Genomic DNA, 15865 nt, shown 5'->3' with positions numbered 1-15865 from the left:
CTGAGACCACTGCACTGGCCTTGTTCTGGGGTCTGCAGATGTGGGCGTGGCTGGGAGTGCAAGACCTCCAGCCTCGGACTGGCCCAGAGTGCTTTTGGCACCAATGGTCCTGTCCCCTAGCTCAGCCACCCAGCACGGCCACTTCTGGCTTTTGATGTGGCCAGGGCCATTGAGAAACCCTTCATTTCCCTTCACTGACGGGAGCTTGGGTGTAAACAGCCCGGCATGAGGGGAGGTGCCCCCCTCCGTCCTGGCCCTGGAAAGTTAGAGGGTCCCCCCCAGTCCCGAAATGAACCACTCCAGACAACAGCAGTTCTCCGATTATAGCTTTTTCTCTTTTGTTTTCTTTTTTTTATGAAAAAGATCACACAGAATTCGCCAACAAAATTCCAAAAGAAACTTAAAAAAAAAAAAAAAAAAGGAAAACAGTAAGTCCCCCAAAAAACAAAACCGAAGTCTGGCTTTTCCTTCCCTTAAGATTGTCTGGACGAGGCCTCCCGTCCCCCTGGAAGGCGCAGGGGCTGGTAAGTGCTCTCGGGGCCGAGCAGGGGGAGCAGGGCCGCTGCGCCCGGCCGGCCCCCCCCTCCCTCCCTCCGCCTCTGCTCTCCCTAACTGCTTCTCTGTTCTGGGGACGAGTACAGTACACCTGGGCCGGGTGGGGGGGTGTGGGGTGTGCTCAGGACAAGGGAGGCCCGTGAAGCTGGGTGCTAGACACTCACAATCTAATAGGAAACAAAAAATAATATTCTGCACGTCAGAATGTGTTTGCTTTTTTTATAATTTCATAGCTATTTTTTCACAGTTTTAAAAAGTTTATATTTATATATATTTATATATATTTATCTTTATATATATAATTAAAAAGTTGACTCCATTTAAAGGCGTATGATACAGGGGCGGGGAGAGTCTCTTGTCTTGGTACAATAGAACTGTACAGGTTAGAGAGCTGCCGCTCCCTCCAGGCGGCCGGGGCCGGGGCTTCAGCACCATTGGGGTTGTGTGTAGTGTACGGACCAGGCCGGGAGGGGTGGGCCTCCCCCGGGCCTCAGGGTGAGCAGCCCCCCGCCCCCCCCCCAACCTGGCACTTGGCTCTTGCGCCAGAGTCCAGGCCATCCTGAGAGGGCAGAGGCCGGGCCCCTGGCCGGAGCCCCGAGCAGGCCTGGCCTGGCTGGTGAGAGGGCAGCCGTCTGCACCCCCTACCCCATCTCACGGCTGGAGGCTTGGGGTGCAACTCCGTGCTGAGGGGGGTTGGGCCCTAAGAGCCCTGGGAAGGGCCCTCAAGCAGCAGGAACCCCAGAGCGAGTGTCAGTTTGGTTCCTTGAAAAACCCCCTCCCCGCTGCATCCCTGCTGGGCCTTGGCCTCAGCCTGGAGGCGCTTGGGTCCTGAGGGCCCCGCCCGGCCAAGTGCTTACAAGGTGCTGGAGGGGCTGCCCCAGCCCAGGGCCCAGCAGAGCCATACCCTGATAGCAGAGAGGAGCCCCGGCGGGGGGGGGGGCACCCGGGGGCGTGGGAGGGGGGCTGGGGACGTGTGCACACGCGTGCACGCACGTGCATGCATACAGGCACACACATGTACACACTCACGTACGCCGGGCCGTCCAAGGGCACACTTGCATGCACACAACCAACGCGCGTGGTCCCCGAGACGTGGCAGTGTTGGCGAGGGGTCCCCGTCGGCGCTCAGGGCGCGAGGCAGCCGGCAGGGCGCGGGGCGCTCAGCAGAGCACAGGCACGCCGTCGGTGGAGAAGATCATGCCCGTGGTGGGCTCGTAGGTGCCCGCGAGGTAGTACAGACCCTCGCTGTCCTGGTACTTCTTGGTCTTGAGCATCTGCTCATACTGCTCCAGGCCCACCACCAGGCACTTGTGCGACACAGTCTGCACGTCGTTCTCGTCCACGTGGGAGGACTGGTAGAGGGCACGCTGCGGGCACGGCGGGCGGGCGTCAGGGCTGGGGGGCCCCTGAGGGCAGAGACAGAGAAAGACCCCCTCCGCCCCACCCCAGAGAGGCCGAGGCCAGGGCTCAAACACAGAGAAGAGAGATCCGACAGACACACAGACCAACACAAAGGCCCAAAGGCCTAAGGGCCCCAAAGTGCAGGGAGACAGCGCAGCAGACAGCACCAAGCCAGACACAGGGCTGGGGCCGGGGGCCCGGACGCACCCCGTCCATGCTGGGTGCGGAGAGCCTGCGGGGCCTGGCCTCCACCCCGAGTCCCTACCTCCATGAAGTCCTTCCTCTGGCTGGAGGCCCGCAGGGCGGCCGGGAGGCTGCGGCCGGACTTCTGGTCCCAGTGCTGCGTGTGGGACGGACAGAGGGAGGCTGTGAGCCCTGCGCAATCCTGCGCTATCCCAGAACCCAGACCCCCCCCGCCCCCCGCCGGCCTCCACCTCTGGGCTGCTCAGCACCCCCGCGTCACCTGGCCCTCGTGGAGGCGCTTGCCCGGGCTGGTCTCCTCGGGGTGGTAGAACCACTTGACGCGGACCACCATGTTGCTGCCCCACGACTCCCACATGCTCTGGATGCGGCCGATGTACGGCAGGTTGGGGCGGCCGGCGGACAGGAACACGGCGCAGTCCCCGATGCGGATCATCTCCTTGCCACGCACGATGGCCTTGTAGAAGAGCTTGCGGGCCTTGCCCTTCATGCCGCGGCGCTGCGGGACACGCTGTGGGTCAGGGGGCCCCGGCCGGCCTGCCCCTGTCCCTGAGCTCAGGGTGTCCTGCGGGAGGGGCGGGCTGGGAGGGAGCCGACGCCCTGCTCGCTCTAGCTAGGGAGCCTTCCTCACCCCTCCACACACGGAGCGCCTGACACGGACAACGCGCCGCTAGGAGGGGCTTCTGTTCCCTGCTCCGTAGCGGTGCTGGCACGGGCGCCTGGGAGGGCCCGCAGACCCCGCACTCACTGTCCAGGATACTCGTGCAGCCAGGCCCAGAGGAGGACAGTGAGCCCCAGCAAGGGGACAGGGCAGGCTCCCAGCTCCAGCAGCATCCCACCCCCCACAACGGTCACACAGCCCTTCGGGTCACCGGCTGCACAGCCCCGTTCTTACACCCCCGCAGGCGGCGTGGGGCCCGGAGTCGGCCGCCCAGGTGGCCTGATCGGGTGCTGTCCTGGACCACATCCACCTCCCCCCAGGGACGTTCCTGACTAAGGTCAGCCCGGGGCCCTCATGATGCAGCACAAGGCACACCTCGGCCAGGCCCTGAGAGCGCACTGGGTTCTTCTTAGTCACTCAACAAACACTTCATAGACTGGCATGGAGACAGACGTGCGGGTCCAAAGATGAAACACACCAAAATGCCAAAACCCACCACAGCCCCAAGCAACTCTGGGGCAACCACCGCACCCCCCAGGATCGGACCTCAGCAAAGCTGAGCTCCCCCACGGAAGCAGCGCGATCCCAAACTCAGATCTGAAACTCCCTCAGCCAGGGCACTCGGCCAGTTTGCCTCAACGGGGGAGACCTACACGCTCATTTCCAACCTGCTGTGGTATCCCGTTTTCCTACTTTTAATTCCTTGGACCCCGGTGGGGACAGACTTTCTCAATGCCCTTGTCACTGAACCCTATAGGTCCTGAACACCGCTGAAGTCCTTCTCAGCTCAAGGCTGAAAATAAATTCGACCTGAAGTGGGCGGCTACGGTTCCTACACCAACCTGTCTCTGACAGCCACCAGGCTTCCCGCCACCCGTGGCCACTCCCTCCCTCCCTCCATCCACTAGGCTCCCCGGAGGGCGGGGTGGGGGGCATCTACGACAAGGGTGGCCAAGTGACCCTAGACCTGGGCAACCAGCACCTGCTCCCTTCAATCACGGGTGGGCGGGGACCCGATCCAGCCCCCAAAGCGAAAGCTGCGCCTCCTGCTGGGGTCACACGCCACCCGCCCCCCGCCCCCGAGGACAGCTAAGCATGAAGCCCACACCGAGAGTCTGTGGGGTTCTGAGAGCCCCTCTGCATGGTGCCTGGATGCCCGCCCTGGGGGCCCATCCCTGCCTGCTTTCTGGCCTGTGTTCCGCAGAGGGGCAGGTCTGGGCCCCACATCACACACAGCACTGCTGGGGGTGGGTGGGGAGGACACGGCTTCGGACACCAGACCCGGGGGCCACCAGCACAACATGGGATTGCCTCGCGCGGCTCATCCCGACCCCCCCACCGCCCCCGGTTCTCGGCAGACAGGAGGAGATGGGAGGACGGGCACACGGCGGCAGACACACGCCCCCCCCCCCCCCACCCCGCCCTGCCCCCGGCCTCAGGTACCTGGGTAGGCTTGCCGAACCACTTCCAGAGCTGCCGGGCAGGCAGGAAGGCAGCGATCTTGGGCCGGTTCTCTACGGACGGCAGGCGCTGCCGCTTGGCCAGCTCCTTGGTGGTCGGGAGGTGGACGCCCTCCCTCTTCTTGGGTCGGCTCTTGGCCCCCGCCCCGGCCTGAGCCTTGGCCGGCAGGGGCTGCGGGGGCTGCGGCGGGGGTGCCTGGGGTGGGGGCGCTGGCGCCTTCTTGCCCGGGGAGTGGGCCGAGGAGCGCCCCTTGCCTGCTGGCTTGGGCGCCTTGCTGGGGAGAGCTGGGGCGGCCGACGGGCCCGCCGCGGGGGCAGGCGCCACCTCGTCGTCGGAGCTGCAGGAAGAGTCGTCAGTGGTGGACGACGAGGATGAGGAGGAGGAGGAGGACGAGGACGACGACGACGATGAGGACGAGGACGACGACGAGGAGGACGACGAGGACGACGAGGAGGAGGAGGACGATGACGAGGAGGATGAGGACGACGAGGACGACGAGGACGACGACGAGGACGACGAGGAGGAGGACGAGGACGAGGACGCCCGGGAGCTGGAGGCGCTACAGTTCCGACCGCCACCGCCCTGGGCCTCCTCCTCCCCCTCGGTCTCGCCCTGGGCCTCCTCCTCCCCCTCAGTCTCGCCCTGGGCCTCCTCCTCCCCCTCGGTCTCGGAGCTGCTGCTGCTGCCGCCGCCGCTGTCGCTGCTGCTGCTGCCGCTCTCCGACTCCTCAGCCCCGTCCTGCTCCGCCTGGCCCTTCTCCGGGCTCTTGGGGTGGCCCGAGCTCTCGAATTCGAGCCCGGCCCCGGGCTCCTGGGCCAGCTCGCCGTCCGTGGCCTTGGGCCGGGCAGCCTTGGGCTCGCCGCCGCCCGCGGCCGAGGGGTAGCCGCCCAGGGTCAGGAGGCCCTTGGGCTCCTGCCAGCCCCCCGCCCCCGCGTCCTCTCGCAGCAGCAGGGCCTCTTTGGCCTTCTTGCTTTTGGGCGACGTCACGCCCTCGTGGTCCAGCTTGACAAGCAGCTCGGCCTCCTCCCCGGGCCTCCGGGGGCCCTTGGGGGCCGCCTCTTCAGCAGCCCGCGCTTTCTTGGGCTTGGGCCGGGTGGCGGGCATGGTGATGGGCATGGCGACGAGGGGGGCGGGGGCCAGGACCGCGGTGGGGGCCGGCAGCTCCCCGAAGGGCTCGGGAGCCGGACAGCTGGTGAAGGTAGATGGTGCCGGGCTGGGCTGGGGGGGCGCTGGGCGGGCCTTGGGGGCTTTGGCCCGCTTGTCCGCGGGTTCTGGGGGGCTCTTCTTGGAACTTGGGGTGCTGATGGGCTCCAGGGCCAACGGGGTACTGGGGACCTCCTCTGTTGGGCCCCCCTCCTCCAGGACGGCAGCTCTATCTAGAAGAGAGAAGAAAAAAGCTTCTGTGAGGCCGGGGCCAGGGGCTTCCCGAGCCAGAAAGCCCTGTTTCAAGCCCAGCCCTGCGCGCCCCTGAGCAGCGCCCAGTCTGGGCTCCCCAGGCACTGTCATCCTATCAGTGGTGACCCCAGTGTGGTCCCCAGCTGTCTTGGCTCCAAGCACTTGTCCCCAGATGCTGGAGTGAACCTGACTGAACCTCCACTCTGCCCCCAACAGACCAACGTGCCTCCCAGGGCCTCTGTCTCCCAATCTGTCACACAGTCCAAGTACCCCTGAGACCAAGTCCCCACAGAGGCGTGCGGCCCGTGCCCACCCATTCCCATCTGCCCCTGGGCCTCGGCCAAGGCCGAGCTGGGGCCGACATACCACTCTTGGCTTTGGTGCTGGGTTTCCGCCCACGCCCTCGTGCCTTGGCGCCGGGCTCCTCCGTCCCCAGGGTGCCGCCATCTTTGCTGTCCCCGGTGTCTTTGCTGGTCTTCCGGCTGCGGCGCTTGGCGCTTGGCACCAAGAGAGCTGGGGAGGGCTCCGCACCTACCGGGCACACAGACGGGGGCTCAGGCCCAGGTCTCTGCTCTCCCGGCCACCCAAGTGTTGTCTGTCGTGGGGGACAGGGGCTGGGCAACCCTGTGGCTGACCCCACGTGGCCTGCCCTGCAGGGGCTGCACGGCTGGGGAGAGCGGCCCCATCTGCAGGGGTGCACAGGTGTCTGCGCACACAGAAAGCTCCATGGGGCTCCTCAAATGAACAGCGTGGGTGCCACGGAACCAAGACTGCGCCTCAAAAACACGGAGGAAGCTCAAAACCACAGAGCCCTAGAAGTCAGGCAGCCTGGCCAGGGGACCCGAGCTTCGTATCACACCCAGGGCCGAGGCAGGAATTCCATGCTCTCGTGGACACCGGGAGCATGGAACATCCAGTACCAGTGACTGGCCTGGGGAGCCCGGGGAGCCCCTTCCTGATGCCGACTCGGGGAGCCCCACCCATGGTTCCTGCCACTGCCACCCCCTGGGTGTGAATGGTCCGAACATGGCCAAAGCCCGGAGTCGGGCTCAGGGGGGAGCCAGGTGTGGACGTGAGGGTCACCCCTGCCCCATCCCTGGACAGCAGAGCCGGCACTCACACTGGATCTTATAGTCGGGAGGCAGGAGACGGATGTGGGAGAGGGGGATCCTCCCCGTGTCCCCATCATCAAACTCCACGGTGATCAAATCCCCGTCATCCTCGAGGCCCAGCAAGCCTGTTGGCAGAAGGGGCAGAGTGAGGGAGGCCCATGGACCCTGCTCTCTGAGGGGCACAAGGGGAGCACACACCAGCCAGTAAGTAGCCCTGGGCTTGACCTGTGTGAGTACAGGTATACAGTGGTGCAGAATGTGAGCTTCAGAGCATGTGGTCCCAGCAGGAGCACCAGCACTCCCATTCCGGTATCCTGACTCGCTCCCAAGACTCTCCCCCAAGAGTCTCCCCTGAGCAACAGGGGGCGAGGCAAGGGCGGGCAGGCTACGGGTGTATGCCTAGCGCACAGCAGAGCCGCTCCCACATGCAAACGCCCCGCCAGACCCCAAGGACAGGGCCATGGGCGGGGTGCCGGCCTACAGCCGGTACACCCCGGCTGCTGAGACCTGGGGTCCCCACAACACAGGCCTATCCACACAGTTTCCGATCTGCTTCCTAGGGACCAGCAGGACCAAAAGGACAGCCTCCCAGGAGAGGGAGGCCAAAGAGCGAGCACAGGACCCCCTGCGAGGGAGGAAGGGGGACTCAGGAGACAAGGGAGCTGGAGAAGCCCCACAGGGAAACCGCAGATTCTCGGGGAAGTTTAAAAAACGGTAACACGGGGGCACCTGGGTAGCTCAGTGGGTTAAGCCTCTGCCTTCGGCTCAGGTCATGATCTCAGGGTCATGGGATCGAGTCCCACATGGGACTCTCTGCTCAGCAGGGAGCCTGCTTCCTCCTCTCTCTCTGCCTGCCTCTCTGCCTACTTGTGATTTCTGTCTGTCAAATAAATAATCTTAAAAAAAAAAAAAAAGGTAACACGGATACAAGCAACAAGATATGAAACAAAATAATAAAAAAAAAAACAAAACATGAAGACAGGACACAAACGTTCAAAAAGGAAAGAAGAGAAGAGGAGAGGAGAGGGAAGGAAAGATTCAGAAAATAAGAAAAATCTCTTGCGAATTTCTCCCATGACAGCAGGAATTTCAAAAACTCAAGAGAATGGAAGGGCCAGAAGAGCGCGGTTAGTGGAGGGTCCTCCCCGGGAAGCGGAACAAACGGTGAAAAAGAGACAACCAAGAAGAAAAAGCTAGAGGTGCCACCGGCGGCCCAGCTCGGGAGTGCACGTCCGAGGGACCAGCTCTCGGGGGCAGGGCAGGTGGCTGGGGATAGAGGACATCTGCTTCACAGAGCCCTCTGCCCCCAAGTCCCCAGCAACGCACACACATGGACTCACACACACACACACACACACACACACACACACACACACAGAGACACACACACAATTCCAGCTCCAGAAATAATGACAACATCCTAACAGTTTCCAGAGAGCAAAAGCAAGTCTCCTACAAAGCCGTGGCTGTAATCACAGCATTGAACTTCTCAGACATCAGAAGCTGGGTGACACCGGCCTGGTGACTCTGAGGCGGGGGCAGAAAATCATTTCCAACCCAGGCCTGATGCCCAGCTCAACCATCTCTAAGCACAGGCTTGAATACCGATCAGGTGCGCACCTAGTGGAAGGATTTACCTCCCACAGGTTTTCTCAGAAAGCTACACAAAGACTCTCCAGGAGAAATGAAATTCTCAGAGGGATGACTGGGGAGTCCCTAGAGTAACCCCATCGTGGCCCAGGGCACAGAAAGCTCCGGGGGACCTGAATCACGATGAACTGTGACCACAGAGACCTCCTGCCCAGCACCCCCACTCCGCCATCCCGTGTCTACACGGAAGCTAGACGGCCACGGGCTGTCCTGTCTTGGGCAGCGGGTCGGGCGGTGGTGTTTTTGGTAAGGTAACGGACATCCACACCCCCGTCTCCCGGAAGTGTGGGGTCTGCAATGGCTACAGGGGGTGCTGTCCCAGCTCCTATTACTTTCATCGGTCCAGCTCCCCAAACTCTTACTCTGCTAACAGCACCCCAACTTTCCCGGGGGGCCACTATCCCCTCTTCTCAGTCCACATGTGGAATCTGAAAGCTAACATTGCTCATTAGAGTTGGGGGTGAGACCCGCAGCAGTGACACCTGTGTGACCCAAGCTCCATCCCAGGACTTAAATGGGGATCAGGGATCAAGAGGGCTCCCCTGATGGCGGGACCCCTGAGGGGCTGGTGTGAAGCCAGAGGGCCCTCGCGAGGGCCTGAGGCTGTGGCCATCCCAGAGGCCTCATAAGTCACTCGCGTCTGTGCCCAGTCGCGGTTGGGGCCTGACCGAATGGGGGAATGGCGGACACCGGGAAGACGTCAGGGGGCCCACCTCGGACCACGGTGCCCGGGTATAGGCAGCGGTACTGCTGGCTCCAGTAGGCCGCAATCCTGGTCCCCTGCGGCAGGAAGCGGGTGGAGGCCGGCCTCACATCGTTGATCTGGAAAAGCCAGGGACTGAGCGCCGGGTCGACCAGGAATGGCCCCGGCCCCCACCCACCCGGCTGCTGCCACCCCAGCCCTCACCGCCTCCTGCAGCAGCTGCTCCAGACAGTAGATGTGGGGCCGGTTCCCACGTTCACCCTCCACCACCACACGGTATCTGCAAGGCCACAGCACGGACGCGCTGATAGGACGGACCCTGTGGACCCTCCTGCCCACCCTGAAGTGCCAGCTCTGCCCCCCAGACCTCCCAGGTGGGACATTGGAGCCTGGGGGGCTGCAGACACCCTATATAAACCTGGGGCAAGTCTTTCCCCTCTTGGGTCTGTTTCCTTCCCAGATGAAGAGGGGTTCCGGGTCCAAGAGAGGCCGGCACATCCTGGGGGCTTCCGGGGCCATTCACCCAGCTCTGAGAAGCAAAGCCACCTGCCCCCAGGGGCCCGGCACCCTGGACATGGGACCAGCTGAGGGTCCTCAGGCCCTGAGCCCAGCGCCACAACCCACACAGCCCCCCAGGGCCCCACTCACATGTCGGGAGAGTGCACTGTCTGCACGTGCCCAGCGTACAGCAGCTTGTCGTCCATGGGGATGAGCACACGCAGGCCGTCCTTCAGCTCGTCCTTGTCGATGATGCAGGAGCGCGGGGCTGCAGAGGGGGCAGTGGCGAGGCAGGGCTGGAGCCAGGGGGCAGCCAGAGACCCACTCTCCCTGCCCCAAGCTCCCGTTCCCCCACCCCTGCAGGCTGTGTGTGTACACGTGTGTGCCCACCCGTGTGCCGGACAGGCCTTGTACAGGGACACACGGAGAGCCATGAGCAGCCTCTCCCGTCCTGACCCAGGCCTCTGGAAAGCTTCCAAGCAGGGAGGAACCAGGGGTGACAGGCTGCTCGTGCTGGCCCTCCTCTACCCTAGAGACCATGGCTGCTGGGGCCTGGGCAAGAGGCTCCAGGTCATTGTACCCCTGCTGGGCCGGCTACCCCTTCAGCCAAACGTCCAGGACGTTCCACCTAGAATGTGACTGGTCCCAGCGGAAGCCAAACCCCAAACTTGCCAGCAAGGCTGTCAGCCCTCACTGGCCCCTTGAACCACCTCCAAGCCTGTCCTCATCCTGAAGCTGCCTCTGCCCTTCGGCTTGAAGGCCACCTGATCCTGGCACCCCAATTCCAAGTGCAGCTCAGTCTTCCTCCTCCAGGCTGGGCCACACTGCTTCCGACACTCAGGCCCACTCTCCTGCCCCGTGGGACCCTGAGCCTGGCTCCACCCGCCTGCGACCAGGCTAGACAAGCCCGCACAGGTCACTGGGCTGCACAGAATGGCCTGCCCACCTGCCCATCGCCACCTGCACCCACGCCCCAGCCTCTCCGTGGGCGCGTGGACTGCCCACCCCTCCGTGCCCAGCGTGGTCACATGACTTCCTCTGGCCAGTGGCACAAGGGAGGAGCTCCCACTTGCCCTCAGGAGCCTCTGGCAGCACGGCCATAGCGCCGAGCAGTCCCTCGAGCCCTCCTGCTGCTGGAACTAGCCCAGCTGGCCTGCAGACAGGGGAGGACAGACACCTCCCGCCATACACCACTGCGAGGCTGTCACACACCACAGCTGACTCCCGGCTGGGCGGAAGGCCCACAGCCCTGCTTGTCCTCTCGCTCCTAGCTGCCCCACCCAACTCACATCCTCCACCGCCCCTCTGAGCCCCAGACTCCGGGGGCCGCGTGCCAGGCATATGTCGCTTCCCGGGGACATCCTCCCGGCTCCCCATACTCCAGCCAGCAGAGCATGGCACGGGACATCCCCCCTGCTCCCGCCACGCCCACCCTACCACTACCTGTCTGCACCCCTTCTCATCCATCCACACGCCCCCCCCCCACAATGTGCCCAACCCCATCCCATCTCCCTCATCCCACCCCGTCTCCGTCCGTGCTGCCCCACAGCGCTGCAGCCCACTGCTGCTCACCGGGATCCTCACAGGGCCTCCCACCCGGACTCCCCGTCCCCCTCTGGACCCCCCCAACCCATCCGCGACAAAGCAGTCAGGATGCACTTTCCAAACCGCTGTGGCTGCACGGACTTAGACAAACTGACAGCTTCTTGTTTCCACAGGGCAAAGGCCACACTCTGCCTGCGGCCCGCGAGACTCCGCCATCGGCCTCTGCGCCGCCCCCCCACCCAGTGCCCCCACCCCACCCCATGAGCTCACCAAACCGGAGTCCAGCTGGCCTCTCTCGGTTCACCACGGACACCAGGCCCCACCCAACCCCAGGGCCCCAGCCCGACATCTCCCCAGGTACCCTCCTGGGGCGCCCACTGCCGGCTGGAGCCCCCACGGCCTTGCAGTACTCACCCGGAGTTAGCGGCCGCTCCACGGCCCCGCCGCGGGGCAGGTGCTCATCCTCGGAGAAGCTGGAGTCCTGGTTGGGCTCGAAGTCCTCCTCAGCAGCCATGCTCTCCATCAGCTTGCTCACGGCTCCCCCCTTCCCCCGGTTCTGGGGACAGAGCACAGCAGGCCAATGCCTGAGGACGCGCCATCCCAAGCCCTGCTGCTTAGGACCCTCCCTAGACACCCGGGGTCACACGTCCGGCAGCAGGGACACCTGCCACGGGTGCAGCAGGGGTCCAGCTGGCCTCAGCCCACAGGCCCGAGGGAAGGCAAACTGGGGCCACACGTCGGAGGGCCGAGCCCACACGTGCTGCCGCAGCACCTTCAGACACACAGTGGGTCTGAGGATGAACAGCCCGGCCGGGGGCTGGAGGGCGCGGGGGCTGGAGGGCGCGGGGGCTGGGCACGCCCAGCTCACCCCCGTCTGCAGGGGCCCATGGGGACCTCACTCTTGGGCACAGCAGGCCTTACCTCCTTCTTCACCTCCTTCCCTTTGGCCTTGGCCTTGCTCCTCTTGGCAGCAGCCGGGGAGCCGGTGTGGGGAGCCCGAGCGTCGGGGGGCAGGGCGGGAACACGGGGTGGGGGCAGCGCAGCCCCTGAGCCAGCCTCCTTCCCCTTCTTCTTCTGGGTGAGGAAGCATCACAGGTGCCATCAGAGGCCGCCCGCCCCCGCCACTCACCCTCCAGGGAGAGGAACAAAACACCTCCCCTCCTTCCCGCAAGTGTGTTTGTTCTTAATCCTAATTGTTTTATTACTACTATATGTTACTTACTGTAAAAAGAAAATAAAAAGGACCCAGGTGTGTATCAGTGTAACTTCCTCTCCAGTGCGGCCCATCAACTCCACAGCACTAATTAGAATCACCAGTGGCTGCCTGGCACATCCTTCCAGAACCTTCCACCAGCTCGTACAACCACGGGCTATGCAGCCACATCTGCACACACATGGTGTTCTTTTTTTTTTAAACACAGAAGGGAATTTACCAAGAGTCCTGTCTTACAACTCCTCCTCCCCAAAGTTTGTCTGATAAACTCAGAGACTGAGTCACGTCAGCCGCTGCTCATGTGCAGCTGTGTGTGTGTGTGCGTGTGTGTTGGGGGGGGCGGGGTGCAGGTCATTTAACTCCGCAGCGATGGATGCACAGGGATCTCCACTTCCAAGTGATGCCACAAAAACAGGACAATACCGGTGAGTTCCACAGGCATGTGCCAGAAGGAGCAGGCAAAACCCTTCCAACTGCCTCTGGGGCACCCCAGCAGTGAGGGGAGAGCCACGTCCAACACACTCCAAGCCCCCCAGGGATGGGGGAGCAGGATGGGCCGCCCCTCTGCCCCCCACCGCCCCTGCCCACGGCGTGGAAACCAGTCTCAGAGCACCGAGAGCACACCTGCCGGCTTCGGGCATCAGGCACCAGCACCCGGCTGTCCCGGGACCTTAGAAACACTGGCGCATCACAGATCCAGTTACAAGCTTTTAGGCCAGGGGCGGCGGCGGAAAGAACAATGTGGGGGTACTTGGTTCTAGAAGCCAGCTCAGGCTAAGGGTCTGCACGACCCAGGGGAGATGGGCAGGTGGCAGGATCGGGCGTGGTGGGGGTCACCTTATGCTTTTTAAAAGACACATTCCTGAAACTACCAACCAAGATCACGGACCAGAGGATGTGGGAAATGAAGAAACATAAAGAGAGAATCCCGAGCGAATACTAAAAAGACCGCTGAGGACGTCATGGCTTCCCAATAGACAAGTGACATCCATAGCACATGGCATCCTAAGGGACAGAGCAGACGACAGTACGGGGACAGAAGGTATTCAGTGTGGCTCCCCACTTGCAGGGGGACGAGACAGAATTACATTTTCTCGTTTCAGATGCATGCCTACATCCTGTTCACGTTTCTGAAATCGGAAGGCATCCTGGGGGTCGAAGGACCGTCTGTAATGTGGTTCTGTTGACTTTTCCCCCAAACATCTGTTGTAAGTAGCTCACCCTAAGGTGACCGTCTCTGCAGCTGTGCGGGCGGGGGCGGGCGGGGACAGCAAGACAAGCTCTAGGTGGACTTGTACTTCCTTCCTTTCCTGCAACCTCCACACCCCTGTTCTAATCAGACAACACTGACAACGGTTTCTTTCCCGCTGGCTAGAAAGCCCCTTTCTGGGAAACTTTTTTTTTTTTTTTTAAGAAAGAAAAGAACTCCTGGGGTGCTGGGGTGACCGGTCAGTTGAACATCCGACTCTTGGTTTGGGCTCAGGTTGTGATCTCAGGGTCCTGAGTTCGAGCCCCAGGTCGGGCTCTGTGCTCAGCAGGGAGTCTGCCTGGGATTCTCTCTCTGCCCCTCCCCCACAAAATAAATATATAAAAATGCTTTTAAGAAGAGTAAAATAAGGGGCGCCTGGGTGGCTCAGTGGGTTAAGCCTCTGCCTTCAGCCCAGGTCATGATCTCAGGGTTCTGGGATCGAGCCCCACATCAGGCTCCCTGCTGAGCAGAGAGCCTGATGTCGTCCCCCCTCCCCTGCCTGCTGCTCTGCCTACTTGTGATCTCTCTCCCTCTCTCAAAAAAAAAAAAAAAATCTTTAAAAAAAAAAAAAAAAGGAAGGGTAAAATAAGGCTGATGGCAAACAGGAATGTACAAGTCTCAGAAAGATATGGAAGCGTATCTCCCAAAACTATGAGCACTGGCTGGTCCTGGGGGGTTTCCGCGGGCATCTCCGTCCTCCTTCGGTCAACAGTTTGCCTGCTCTGTTCCAGGCCTTCACTGTGCTGTCAGAAGGCTGGGCTCAGTGAGCCCCTGCGCTCCTCCCCAACACAGGGTGCCTTGTCCTGGCCAAGGGCCCAGGGGCCAGTGTGGCCTAGGGGGTATTCAAAGCTCAGCCTGGATGATCATAAGCAGCCATGACCTTGGCAGGGAGCAAGGCCACCTGTGAGGTCCAGTTAATACGCGTAACCTGTTTCACAGGGTCTCGTGATACGGGGACATGGGAAGAAATACATACTTGGTCTCCGCCCCTGGCTCCTGATCCAGGGCTCCTAAGCCCCTTGGGACGTCCCGGATCATCAGAGCACCTTTTGTACTGATGAGGCGACTGTGGGTTAGCCCCCAGCTAGCCTTGGGATGGGTGCCACTTGCCAGCAACACCAAGCCAGGTGGAGAAGCCAGGAACTCTGAGCTCGACCCCCCACCCCCCACATCCTCTGGAGAGGGGAGAGGATCCAGAGACTGAGTTAAAAATCCTGCCAAAGTGAAGAAGTCCCCAAAAAACCCTACGCAAGAGGTTCAGGGAGCTTCTGGGTTGGGAGCACCTGCAGAGGGCAGGAAGCGCCACGTCCTCCCCCGCCCTGAACCTCTCTTCCATCTGTGGCTGCGCTGTATGCTTCCTGATCAACTGTCACAGTAAGGAAAGCGCCCCCCGGGTTCTGGGCATTGCTCTGGGGAATCATCGACCCTGAGCCATGGGTCCGGGGAACCCCCGCTACACGGCCAGTGCGGCCGCCAGAAACTCGGGGCCAAGCTGCAGCCCGGGACTGGCGTGAGAAGAGGGGCTGGGCTGGGCGGCAGTCCTGTGGGACGCATCCCTCCGCCAACTCCAGGGAGTCAGTGCTAGAAGGGTCGTGAGCAGACAGCACAGTTTCCCTTTGCCAGTAAAGGACGTACGAAGTGGTAAAGGGGTGAGAGGCCACCTGGGCCCTACGGCAGACCACCTGGTGAGACCACCACTAGCATTCTGTAGTATCCAGCACCTTCCCTCCAAGGTCTGGGGAAGACTGACGGGGCTTCAGCCGTGGACAGACAGGTGAGCACAATCACCACCAAGGACCCGAGAACACGGCACCTGCCTCACTGGCCCGTTACAGGAAATCAGTGCCGAATCTCATCCCTCAACACCACATCCTGTAGAATGTCACCGTTATCCGAGAGATCACCCTCCATCAGGGTCGGGGATGGGGAGGCCGGAGTCAGAGGCCACTGCTGAGCTGCCGGCTGCTAGGCCTGAACGCAACCACACCAACGGGGGTGGGGAGACAGCGGGCCAGGAGCTTCCTAGCAGCCTGTGCAAGGACGGGAGCAGTACGCCTGTCCTAGAGAGCTCAGAAAGCAAGCATCCTCCAGCTGGGGAGCCCAGGCAGACAATTCAGGAAGAATCCCGCGGGTGGTCGGGGGGAGCCACGCGCCACAGGAGGATCGACAGCGTCAGACTCTGTCCGCGGCACAATCAGCCATGTAGCACAGGGCCGTGACC

At 62.3% G+C, this 15865-nt stretch overlaps 1 protein-coding gene across 1 annotated transcript in view; it reads right to left on the bottom strand.

The window, feature by feature from the left end:
- Nucleotides 1–1536: 1536 nt before the first annotated feature.
- The window catches only part of LOC111145735 (trinucleotide repeat containing 18), an 81636-nt gene continuing 67307 nt past the window's right edge, over nt 1537–15865 (bottom strand). The window contains exons 19-29 of the mRNA XM_022500898.1: nt 12104–12256; nt 11597–11738; nt 9788–9905; nt 9344–9419; nt 9150–9258; nt 6795–6911; nt 6041–6205; nt 4262–5655; nt 2420–2656; nt 2222–2296; nt 1537–1922 (exon numbers count right to left, since the gene is read on the bottom strand). Coding sequence (XP_022356606.1) covers nt 1716–1922; nt 2222–2296; nt 2420–2656; nt 4262–5655; nt 6041–6205; nt 6795–6911; nt 9150–9258; nt 9344–9419; nt 9788–9905; nt 11597–11738; nt 12104–12256 — 2793 coding nt within the window. The 3' untranslated portion in view covers nt 1537–1715. The remainder of the gene's footprint in view (nt 1923–2221; nt 2297–2419; nt 2657–4261; nt 5656–6040; nt 6206–6794; nt 6912–9149; nt 9259–9343; nt 9420–9787; nt 9906–11596; nt 11739–12103; nt 12257–15865) is intronic.

The sequence above is a fragment of the Enhydra lutris genome, unplaced genomic scaffold (assembly GCF_002288905.1).
Source record: "Enhydra lutris kenyoni isolate GAN:26980312 unplaced genomic scaffold, ASM228890v2 scaffoldscaffold13, whole genome shotgun sequence".
Lineage (NCBI taxonomy): Eukaryota > Metazoa > Chordata > Mammalia > Carnivora > Mustelidae > Enhydra > Enhydra lutris.
Note: the sequence above shows the minus strand (reverse complement) of the source record. Positions and strands in the feature narration are given on the sequence as shown.